Below are 12,664 nucleotides of genomic sequence, written 5' to 3' on the forward strand. Positions count from 1 at the left end.
TATACTAATTGACCATGTAAGTGTAGGTTTATTCTTGGTCTTTCTACTCTGTTCCATTGACGTGTGTGTCTGTTTTTATGCCAGCACCATACTGTTTTGATTACTATAGGTTTATAATACAGTTTGATATGACTAAGTGTGATGCTTCCACCTCTTGTTCTTTTTTTTTTCAATATTGCTTTGGCTATTCAGGGTCTTTGTGGTTACACACAAATTTTAGAATTGTTTGTTCTAGTTCTGTGCAAATGCCATTGGAACTTTGATAGGGATTGCATTAAATCTGTAGATTGGGATAGTATGGACATTTTAATAGTATTAATTCTTCCAATCCATTAAGCATGGAATATCTCTCCATTTATTTGTGTCTTTTTCAGTTTCTTTCATCAATATCTTATAGTTTTCAGTGTGTAAGTCTTTCATTTCTTTGTTAAATTTATTCCTAGGTATTTCTTTTGGTGCAGTGGTAAATGGGAGGATTTTCTTAATTTCTCTTTCTGACTGACTGTTATACGTGTATAGAAATGCAACAAATTTCTGTATATTGATTTTTTTATACTGCAATTTTACTGAATCATTTTACTCTAAGAGCTTTTGGTGGAGTCTTTGGGTGGAACATATAGTATCATGTTGTCTTCAAATAGCAAGTTTTACTTTTTCCTTTCCAATTTGGATGCCTTTTATTTCTTTTCTTACTTACTCCTAAAGGGTCTGGCCATAAGAGAAGCAGAGATTGCTGCTGCACTGATCACAAATCCATTTAGTTACAAAAGAACTGGTAGACTATTTCATAGTCAAATAAGGAACAAGAGCGACTTTTTTTTAAAGCACTGGGTCTCAAACTTCCTCTGCCAAGAACTGACTCCTTGAAACTTAAGGTTGAATTTAAGACCACTATAGAAGATGTTCCAAAGTTTCTATCTTACTCTTATTACACAAACACTTTCCTTTTTTTAAGTTCTCTGTTCATTCTCCTTCTCTTAGAGAAATAAACCTCAAGATACCCTCCAAACAGCATTTCCATATACCCAAGTTTCTGGATCCAGTTGAGGCAAATATTTGGTTATGCCAATCACTAAGCTCTCTCCTAAGGACTCTTTGTCTTGGACAACTCCACCTTCAAGAATAGTTTAATATAATTTATGTATATATTCCAAATGGATTGCCTTCAGAAGGAGGAAATAAGTCATCTCTGATGTATCTCCTCTAGTGTTCTGTGGCACGTGATGGTACAGGACCGTGACTTCCATGTCCAGGCCCAGCCTCCTCTCTGCAGGTTGTGGAAGCCAATTTAAGTAATGCTTTCTGAGCTGGACTATTTATAAGGGGCCTCCCTAAACCTCTCAGCCTTTTCAGAATTCAAGTCCTTGGAAAATATGTTTCAGATTCCATGAAAGGGATATGTGATTAATGCCAGTTAGGTCTGCACAACAGACTTTTTACTCATTACTCAAAAATGTATATTTAATATATAGCTTCTATAGCGGGTGTTATAAACCTGCAGCTTTAGGGTCCATGTTACCAAGTGATATGTGAACCCAAAGCCCCAGATTAATATTTGGAGACTATGCTAATATGAACTTCAGATTTTAAGGTAAGGAAAATGTGGTTTCCTGACTTTTTATATAAATGTATAACTATTCTCTCCCCATGGTCTTGGTACACTCCCTCTATGCCTCACCTTCCCCCGTATACTGTCAGCATGTAAGCATTGACAGGATGCTTAGCTGAAGCAACAGTGACTGTGGAATACAGCAAAACCAACAGGCCCTGCTGACCTGTTTAGGGAGGCCCCTTATAAATAGTCCAGCTCAGAAAGCATTACTTAAATTGGCTTCCACAACCTGCAGAGAGGAGGCTGGGCCTGGACATGGAAGTCACGGTCCTGTACCATCACGTGCCACAGAACCCTAGAGGAGATACATCAGAGATGACTTATTTCCTCCTTCTGAAGGCAATCCATTTGGATATAACTGATTTATATCCTGATGGTAGCAGTTTGGATGAAAATAAATGGATAAATTCAGGATAAATTGTCTTTTTTAGGTCAAATCTGCAGAGCACTAGATCTGTCTCACTTCCTACATCTGTTGAAATCAAACTCTTGAAAGAGTGCCTAAGGAAGGAAAAGAAAAACAAACAGCCACTTATCAAGCACATTTACTGGAAAACAATATCTCAATATTGGTGAAGTTTTAGATTAGAATTTAGGATGATTCTGTGCTATTAAACCCCTTAGCATTCTCCCCCATCCCTAAAATCATAACCATACTAGGTTTTCATGACATCAAAAGCCAAAAGAGCACAAGTTGCTTTTTGTATAAATGTTGGGAAATGTCTCCTATTACTTGAAAGATTACAAAGGATTTAGACTTCTGCATGTAAAATGATCATGGCCTCTTTTCTAGGCTTTTGGGGTATAACTTTCCTAAGTCAGTTGGCCCATCAGAGTAATTAAAGGGAAAGATTATTAGAATAGACTATACTATTTAGTGAGTTTCGGTGAAGTTTTATCCTGTACATTTGAATGGCTGGAATAAACTACTCTATGGCAGATTTCACATGTTCTTTAATTTCCACCTCCACTACAGTCCTGCTTCTAGCCTTTTGAAGGTAGGTATCTGCAATACCCTGATGCCATATGCTTCTTCAGCTTCTGATCACCTTACTCTTTCCTTTTGGCTCTGTAACATTCCCACATTAATTTTCTATGTCAAGACAAACATCATGGTCCTCTGTTAAGAGAGCTTACTCAAGGCTAGCTTTCGTTAGTATTTCATGTCCATATTCTCCATTTTACCTGCACTCTGCCCTTTCATGTGGAAAACATAAGAGCTCAAAAGGCTTTTCTCGCCTTTTCTTCTAAAGCTCTCTTATGCCTGTACTGGTTTGGATGAAATCATACTCAAAATGCACACAAGATACTGTGAAATATATTGATATTTTATTAGTTTTATTCCAGGTAAACACATTTAACTGAATTGCAAATTACATTGCTATTGAAGTTGGAGAGAAAATCCTACCACATAGGAATTCTGAGGTTTGATACAGTAGTTTGTCTTGATGGCCTCATGTACGCAGTCACTATAGTCAGTATTACATTTGCCACACTTACAGCTTATAGCTACAGGGTAGGAGAAATAAGGAGGAACATGAGGTGGGCATCCTGGTATTTCTACAGTCTTATACATGAAGTCTCTATATGTACAAACATCCTGGGACAGAGCATATTTGGGAAGAAACAGCTTGCCATTGATATCCTGAGGAAAGAACAAAAAAAGGAGCTTAATGTGATAGGACCTTACAAACATATAGGTAATGGAAACATACAAATAAATTCACTTATATTCTTCATCACAAATAGCACTGGAGGATTCCTTAGCCCCATTCACCAATACCAACTCAACATATCCACACTAAATCACATCAAGACAAAAGGGACAGTCTCCCCCTTTTATTCTTGATCATGGAAACAAGATAGAGTTTCAATAATTTTTGGAGATAAAATTATAAAATTATCTGTATCCATTGTGTTAAGCAGATCCACATAATATTGTAACCTATTCACTGTACCCCTAAGAAGCCAATAATCATTAAATTTGGGAAATGAAGTGATTTATCTCATTTCCTTTCTAGATAGAAATGAACCAAGTCTAGGTTTCTCTAATATACTGCTAAAGGAAGTGAGATTAACAACATACCCGTGTCATACAATATCCAGCACAGATGGTGGTGTTGATGGTTAGGCAATAAGCACATTCTTTCCTTTCAACATGCATCGTATATTCAGTTGGAATACAAAAAGACATTGCTTGCCCACATGCAAGGCCAAAAAGCATGGACATCAGGTAGATAGCAGTCATGCTAAATCAAAGATAAAATTAAAGAATCTGTTACATGTATCCTTTATGACATTAAGAAAAGACATTTGGAAAGAGCTAAAAAATATAATATAAACATACATACATACATATATGTGTGTATAACTATATACATTTATTGAATGCCTACTTTGTCCTTAGCCGTATATTAGATGTTTTTACATAGTACTCTTAAAAACTTTCTTTATGCCCTTATATGTGGCCATGATCCACATACTTCCTAATGTAAGAGCTCACATAGTGAAGGTCCTGCTTACAAATGCAACTTATCTCCACTGGGCAGTAAAATAGCAAGCCTGAAATACCATAACAGAAAAGTGGCAGAGACACATATGTCAACTAAATTTTAAACAATTCATTAAATGGAAACAATCCAAATACCTTTCTCTATGATTATGAGAAATTAGTTAACAGGCCTCAGTAACAGTTTCCCCAAAACTAGCTTTCTAAAAACTTTGGTACAATAGCTTAAAAGGCCAACAAGCTGGTCATAACCAGAAAAGGCAAACAAAGAAAATGAATAATCAAACTTCAGTACCATCTCAATGCAAATAAAGCTTGCATATAATTCTACCCATTGCCTGTCAAGGAAAACAAGGTGGAACTAGAGAAAATACAGAAGAGGTCAACTAAATTTACCATTGGTGTTAGGGGGCTAACCTGGAAATCTAGAAACCCCCCTCTCAATCCTTTGAATATTCCTTTAAGGTTGAAAGATCTAGAGTTAGACAAATAAAAAAAATTATTTTACTCAGATAATGTATGGAACTCATCTTAAAAAGACTAAGGAGACAAAAAAAATACAGGTTGACACAAGGCAAGTAATATAATCAAGAACAGATCCATTGTGGCTTAGCCAGGAAAGTAAAATAAATTTTGGTTACATGGAAGTCCACTGTGTCTCAGACAGAAGTAAAACATGTATTTCTATAGAGTCTGTATGATGGAGAGTTTGTTCAGTATCAATTGGACATTGTAATGAGCTAGACAATGTTATAATTATTTCAACTGAGAGGGTGATCAAATTTCAGACTTTTGAATAGAAGATCACTTCAAAGATTAAGATTTTTTCATCTTAACAAATATTGTACAGTTAGATAGGTATATTTGGATTTTTTTCCTTTTCAAGTACCACTGTCGGAAAAGAAAATACACTACTAAAAGTAGTATTGTTATCTTTTAGCACAAACTTGTTTGCTTATTATATAACCATCAAAAATATATCAAGATCTCAATCTGTCAATTACATCCTAGTAACATCTTTAAGCTACCTACACTAAAACCTCTATAAACTGAAATGTCTTAGACTCTGCCTCAGTTAACCAGATTTTTGTCCTCAATCAACTTGCAAGAAAACTGAAAACCACATTCAATGAACTACCAGGGATTTATTTTAGATGTCAACTTCCAGAGATTCTTGGTCATTCCAACCAGTCTCCTATTCCTGGAATAATTGCAGATAAATTAGATAAACATATACTGAGCATTTGAATCAGGCACAAGATGCAAAATGGATAAGCTATGGTCACTTTTCTCAAAGGCTGACAGCCTAGTGGAGGAGATAAATATGAACAGTATTAAATAAAACACATATTGTTCTAAGTTGTCTGAAAGAGTCCAAATTATGACTGTGAAACCCACAATTATCAATTATTTCTCCCGTATAGCAAGGAACTGAAATAACCCATTAAGAATGGTTTTCTGATAAACACAAAATGTTTCATGTTCAAGTATTCCTTGGAGGGTTTTTTGGTATTTCAATTAGGGAGCAAAAATGTAAGAATTCCTCACTATTTGAGTCTTGTTTACTCAGGTGCTACACAAATACATGAGATCCCTCTATGATACAAAGTTGGTTCCATTATTTCAGAGCCACAGAATTAGAGGATCCTTTGTAGGGTCTTAAAAATATCCATTTAATAAATGATTAAAAAAAGTACTCACCTGTCATGATCATATGGTTCTTGCCTTTCTAGCTAGCCAGCTACTAAGCTTTTCCATAGGAAATAATTAACTTCACATATTTTAACTTTTAGCTCTATGTTTCTACATACAATATTTGTGTGGTGACCTAGTGGTGAGAATATAGGTCCTGGAGTTAAGGAACAGAATTTTATTTCAGTATCTCCCATGGATCTATGAGAAATTAATTAAAATATTTAATCTACCTGGGCCTTATTTTTCCATCTGTGAAACAGACAAGTATGACTGACCTTTTTATAAATTGTAAGATGAAACAGTTTTGGAACTTTTACCCATTGTTGTCATACTCATTTTGGACATTATGTTTTTTGAAGTTCCTCTTACAAAACTCTTAACAAAAGGAAAAAGGGAAAGTACTAAATTATCAGCATTAAAATCTGTATAACTGTGTGGATGTAAAGAAAGTTAAGAATTGTTTTTCTCCTTTATTGCCAATAGTAAACATCACACATAGAATCTTTCTGGGCCTCAATTTCCTCATCTATAAAAGTAAGGCTTAGAAACAGAAAATGATACGGAAGTTCTTTTCAGCATGAATAGACTGTGATTCTATGTGACAAATTAGTGTCAGAATCTTCCAGATTTCATTACAATTATGTGTAACTGAGTAATTTAATATCTTTCTGCCTTTTTCTATGTGCTGCCTTCTAAAATCATGAAAAGAATAAAACAATACATGTGGGGCACACTTGGAATGCTACAGAAGAAAGACTATGTAACTAATATAACACTATCTAAATCAGTGTTAATACCTCCCAATGTGATCTGCCACAGTTTCTCCTTTATTCTCCTAGATTCTCATCTCTGAAACTTAGTTTCCTCTTTAAAATATCATAAATGATTTACTGAGCACCTAAACACAGAGGGCATGGTTTCAGATCCTTAATAATGAGCACCTTTTTCAGTGACATAAGCATCTGTTATCTGTGTCTATATTTTCAACACTTTTTCTTATTCCAAGACACATTCTTTCCTTTGCCCCTTACTCTACCTTTTCTTTTTTTGCTTTCACTACCAGCATTAATAATGAACATATGTCTATCTGCTCTGCTAATTCCTTTGCCAACCTTTTCTCTCCAAATCCCTTACTGCACTATGAAAAGAATCAATTGCTCACACTATGAACTATCCAGGAACTTCACAAAAACAATATATTTTTCTAAAGAGCAAAATATACTATAAGGCAGGTGTGAGTTGGACACTATCCAAGAGGGAGTAGATATTAAATAATTAAAATTATACAGAGTAATTACCCCTGCAGGTACTCAAAAATGAATTTACTGCAAGTTTTCCCAGAAGTATATTATCAGCAAAGATAACCATTAGTAATTGACAGGATTTAATACACAGATTACCCAACTGATAAAAGTATTTTAATCAAAATGTAAATAGGAAGAGAAAGCCATGCATACCAATCAGCCTTCATTAGGGAATTGACCAGCTGTTCCTTTAAGTCAATGGAATTTTTTCTTATGTATGTAGCTCACTCACCTTTACTTACCATTGAACAATTTTGAAGCAATAATTAGAATTTTGAGAGCCAACTGAGGCAAACTATTACTCAGCATTTGCCATCTTTAAATAAAGGATAAAATGGTGAAAATTTTTAAAAAACAAAATAACATTTCATTTCACAAAGCTTTAGGTGTTGACACCTACCTTACTTTGCATTGGTGAGCTGATGGTGTAATGACCCAAACTAAAAGCTCTTGGTTCATTTTATATCTTTCAGGGTAATTCCTCTCTGATCTTCTTGTTTATATAATTGCATTTGAATTACTGCCTTCTTATCTAGAAAACATCTATTGAAAATTCATACTGAACCCCAAATAAAATGTGTTTAGACAAACAATTTCAAAACATCTTCCTCTGGAAACTCTGGTATTATTGCAGCATAAATTTTCCTCTCCCCTATTTCAAAACAAAAGTATCCTTTTAAATATATATCCATTATTAATATTTATTAATGTTAATAAAGGATATACATAGAAGGTGAAAAGAAAATACACCTTAATGCCATCTAAATAAATGTTAGGATCGAAAATTTATTTGGGGCTTCAATATCCCAAATTCTACCTACATGCTCATTTAGAGACATAGAAAATTAATGCTCATCTACAAAGCAAAGACAACTTCTTTATGGAAATGCAGGGCAGTTGGCATATATGTTACTGGTTAAAACTTTAAAATATTTAATTGGTTCAAAATATTTTATTCCTTTTTCTTTGGATTTAAAAAAATAATAAAATTTGCATGTGTGAAACAGTAATTTAAGTAAAGAGCCAAATCTGGCAGGATGTCAGACTGACTGAGATCAAATCCTAGCTCTGCTATTTACCAGCCATATGACATTAGTATAATTGAGCTCTCTTTACTTCAGTTTCTTCACCTACTTAAAGGTAATATCAGTGCTTATGCAAAGCACTTAACACAGTGTCTAGCATATAATAAGTGCTCAATAAATGATAGCTGTTATAATAATTCAACATTTATTTAATATTTAGTCACAGTGCCCAGTTAATAGTAGGCAATCATTTTATTTGTTGAATATAAATGACTGAGTGCACAAATAATTATTGAATTTTTGGAACCAACATATATTTTTCTCCATCTCAATAGCTATAACAGTTTTACCCCTTTCAATCCACTTGCCTCACTATAAGAAAGGTAATATGCCAAAAGTTCAATGAGAATTTTCCATTGCTCTCAGAAAAAATATCATTTACAAGTCCATCAGAGTCTATTTTTCTCTTTCTAGTTTCATCTCTTATCATCTCTCACCTTCCCCTGATCTTCCTCATTCTTTTTCCACTTTTTCAGCTAAACTGAACTGTGTTCCTCAAACTAGTCACATGCTTTCTCGCCTCCAAGTTCTTTCTTATTCCATTCCTTCTGTCTGAAACATCTACCTGATCTACTCCATGCCTCCTATCACCTAACTCCTATTCATCCTTCATAACAACTGAGAAAGCATTCCTTCTGCAAAGCCTCTGATTCCCTAAGTTCTTCCTCATAGTAGTTTTAAGAGAATTAAAGAAAATATATAGAACATCTGACATATGGTAGCTGAATAAATCATAAATATTATTATAGATTATTGCATATCCCATTAGTTCATGTATCTTAGTCTTTATTGTTAATGAAAATCAGTGAAAAAAGTGAGGTCTGGTACAGAGAGCCTCCCTGGAGGGGGGACAGAGAGGTCAAGACAGAATCTGGATATACAAGGAATAGCCATACCTGGGGCCTTCACATCTTGGAAATTTGCCCTACTATGTAGTAAGAAAAGAATTCTTAAAACAGGAAAAATGGAAATGAGGATACCAAACAGTCTCAGATGAATATGGGCAAGACGTTAAGACAAGAGTACAGTAACTGTGGGAATGTTAGATATTTGTTCCAAATGGAAAGAGTGCCTCTGTTGATTCAGAAACTCAGTTTCCTAGCAGATTTATACACATATTCCTAGGAAATATATGTATACATAATAGGTAACTGATATACATCTTGCCTATTAATAGAACTGTAAAATTTTTCACACATTTAGGTAATGATTTTCTTTTCAAAGGGGCTCTCATGTATATGATCTCATATAGTTAAAAGAATCCAGGCACTTGAACTTTCACTTCTAACCTGGATTTACTCTCCCACCTAAAATAACTATAAACCAAACAAAATATATGAAACAATTGTTCCATACATTGAATATTAGGCAAAAAAGTAAAATGACCCCAGAAAGATAGGAAACAAACAATGGAGCTTCAGCTTACTGGAAAAAGCTTTTGGCCAATGGTACAGGGAGGGTATCAAGGCAGAAGCCAAAAGTGACCCCAGATTAAGGAGATAGTCCTGGGAATCCATGGAGCCCAAGGCATCTGGAATTCACAGGGAAGAGTATTGGTGAGGAGAGAACTGCACAGAGAGAAAATTCTGGAAATTTGTAGAGGATCTGAGTATTCAGCTGAAAACAGATAACCTCATGCATGTGAGGAAACTAGATGACGATGGGGAAAGAAATAACCTGAAAGGATTGAAGAGAATAGTCCTGGTACTCACACAAGGATTGACATAGTGCTTGTCTCAAACAGCAACCATGGAAAGTCTCCTAATTCATGGAAAATCGAGTAGTATACTTCGAACGGTTTTGCCTCAATTGTGAGGAAAAATGAGACCTAACAAAGGTTAAAATAAGACCCAAAAGGATCAACTGTTTGCAAATAATATAATTGAGTCAAAGAACAAAGCTGAAAAATATTTGTAGATATACAACAATATCTGATACCCAACAAAGTATAATCTATAGTACGTGGCATTCAATAAAAAATTACTAGATATGCAAAGAAGCAGGAAAATATAATTCATAATGAAGAAAAATTAGTTTAATCAATTGAAACTGATTCAGAAATGATACAGATAATAAAATTAGTAGACAAAGGACATCAAAACATGACACACAGGGAACACAATAAGTTTTCAGTAGCTGGCCCCACATAAATACCTGAAAAAGAACTCAAAATAATTATTTTCAAGAAGCTCAGCAAGATTCTAGGAAACATAGACAACTCAATGAACTCAAGGAAACAATAAAAAAGCAAGAAATTCAACAAAGGGATAGAAATCATAAAAGAGAATCAAATTCTGGAGCTAAAGAATATGTAAAACATAGTGGGTAAGTTAAAAGACAGAAATGTTGAAAATAACCATAGTTACTGGATACACAATATAAAAAGATGTAAATTGGGACACCAAAAATGTAAAATGGGGGTCCAAGTAAATGTGTGGAACTTTTTATGCAAATGAAGTAAAGTTGTTATCAGCTTAAAATAGACTCTTATAAATATGATGTTTTATATAAATCTCATGTACTCACAAAAAGAAACCTATAATATATTTGCAAATGATAAATAGAAAATATACCATAATTTATAAAAATCAATTCACAAAGACAGAAAGAAAAAAACTACAAAAAATCAGAAAACAACAAAATTGTAATAGTAAGTCCTTATGTACCCAATAATTACTTTAAATGTAAATGATTTAAATTCTCCAATTGAGTAATTGAAAAAAAAAGACTCAATGATATGCTGCCTACAAGAGACTCACTTAAGCTCCAAGGACATTCATAAGCTAAACATGAAGTGATGGAAAAAGATATTCCACACAAATGGAAACCAAAAGAGAGCAGAAATAATTGTATGCTCATATCAAACAAAATATACTTTAAGTATAAAACTGTATTAAGAGACAAAGAAGGTCTTTATATAATGACAAATCAACTCATTAAGAGGATGTAACAATTACAAATATATATGCATCCAATATCAGGGAACTTAAGTACATTAAACAATAATTCACATTTCTGAAAGCAGAAATAAACAGCAATGCAATAATAATAGAGGACTTAAATATCCCCACTCTAAACAATAGATCATCCAGACCAAAATCAATACAGAAATAATGGACTTGAACTATACTTTGGATCAAACAGACCTAACAGACACACACAGCACTACATCCAACGGCAGCCAAATACACTTTCTTCTCAAGCACAAGAGAAACATTCTCCAGGATAGATACGTTAGGGCACAAAACAGTTGTTAACTAATTTAAGAAAACAATATCAAGCCTCTTTTCTAAACACAGTGGTATGAAACTAGAAATCAATAATAGGAGAAAAGCTGGAAAATTCACAAATATGTAGAAATTAAACAACACAATCCTGAACCACCAATGGGTCAAAGAAGAAATAAAAACTATCTTGAAACAAATAAAAATGGAAACACACATACCAAAACTTATAGGATATGACAAAAACAGATCTAAGAGGAAAGTTTATAGTGATAAATGCCTACATTAAGAAAAATATATCAAATAACCTACACCTGAACCTTAAGGAACTAGAAAAAGAATAAGCTAGGCCCAAAGTTAGTAGAGGAAAGAAAATAATAAAGAATAGAGCATAAATAAGTGAAATAGAAACTAGAAATACAATACAGATCAATGAAAGTAAGAATCTGTTTTCTGAAATCATAAACAAAATTGGCAAACCCTTAGCTACACCAAGGAAAAAAGAGAAATGACTCAAAACTATAAATGAAAGAGAAGACATTATAACTGATAACAAATATACAAAGGATCATAAGAGACTACTTTGAACAATCATGTACCAACAAATTAGAAGAACTGGATAAATTCTAATTTATCTAGTACCAGAAGAAATGGATAAATTCCTAGAAACATACGATCTACCAATCAGTAATTAAAAATCTCCCAATACTAAATGCCCAGGATCTGATGGCTTCACTGTCAAATCATACCAAACATTTCAATTATACCAAATATGAAATAATACCAATCTACCTCAAACTCTTCCCAAATAATTGAAGAGGAAAGAACACTTGTACATTCATTTTTCGAAGCCAGGGTTACCCCCCCCAAAAAAGCCAAAAAAAGACACTACAAGACAAGAAATATCTCTGATGAATACAGATGCAAAAATTCTCAACAAATTACTAGCAAACAAAATTCAAGAGCAAATTAAAATAATCAACTGGAATTTATCCTTGGGAAGCAAGGATAGTTTAACATATGCAATCAATATGTTACACCACATTTACAAAATGAAAGATAAAAATTACATGATCATCTCAATAGAAGCAAAAAAGGCATTCAACAATATTCAACATCCTTTCATGATACAAACTCCTAACAAATTAGGTATAAGAGTAATGTACTTCAACAAGATAAAAGCCACAAATGACAAGCCTACAGCTAGCATCATCCTAAATGGTTAAAAAGTTAAA

General features: G+C 33.7%; 1 protein-coding gene across 1 annotated transcript; it reads right to left on the minus strand.

Moving 5' to 3' along the window:
- Window positions 1–1,906: 1,906 nt before the first annotated feature.
- TSHB (thyroid stimulating hormone subunit beta) lies at window positions 1,907–7,276 on the minus strand. Its single transcript, XM_037020023.2, has 2 exons — window positions 3,699–7,276; window positions 1,907–3,257 (listed from the first exon to the last, which is right to left on the minus strand). The coding sequence occupies exons 1-2, from the start codon at window positions 3,858–3,860 to the stop codon at window positions 2,994–2,996; spliced, it is 426 nt and encodes a 141-aa protein (XP_036875918.1). The 5' UTR covers window positions 3,861–7,276; the 3' UTR covers window positions 1,907–2,993.
- Between the last annotated feature and the right edge of the window lie 5,388 nt (window positions 7,277–12,664).

The sequence above is a fragment of the Manis javanica genome, chromosome 4 (assembly GCF_040802235.1).
Source record: "Manis javanica isolate MJ-LG chromosome 4, MJ_LKY, whole genome shotgun sequence".
Lineage (NCBI taxonomy): Eukaryota > Metazoa > Chordata > Mammalia > Pholidota > Manidae > Manis > Manis javanica.

Excerpts from the sequence above, each read along its gene's own strand:
- TSHB (XM_037020023.2), bottom strand. The coding sequence starts at position 3,860 with ATGACTGCTATCTACCTGATGTCCATGCTTTTTGGCCTTGCATGTGGG. Across the intron at positions 3,258-3,698 it reads CTGGATATTGTATGACACGG|GATATCAATGGCAAGCTGTT; the intron begins GTATGTTGTTAA and ends TTCTTTCCTCAG.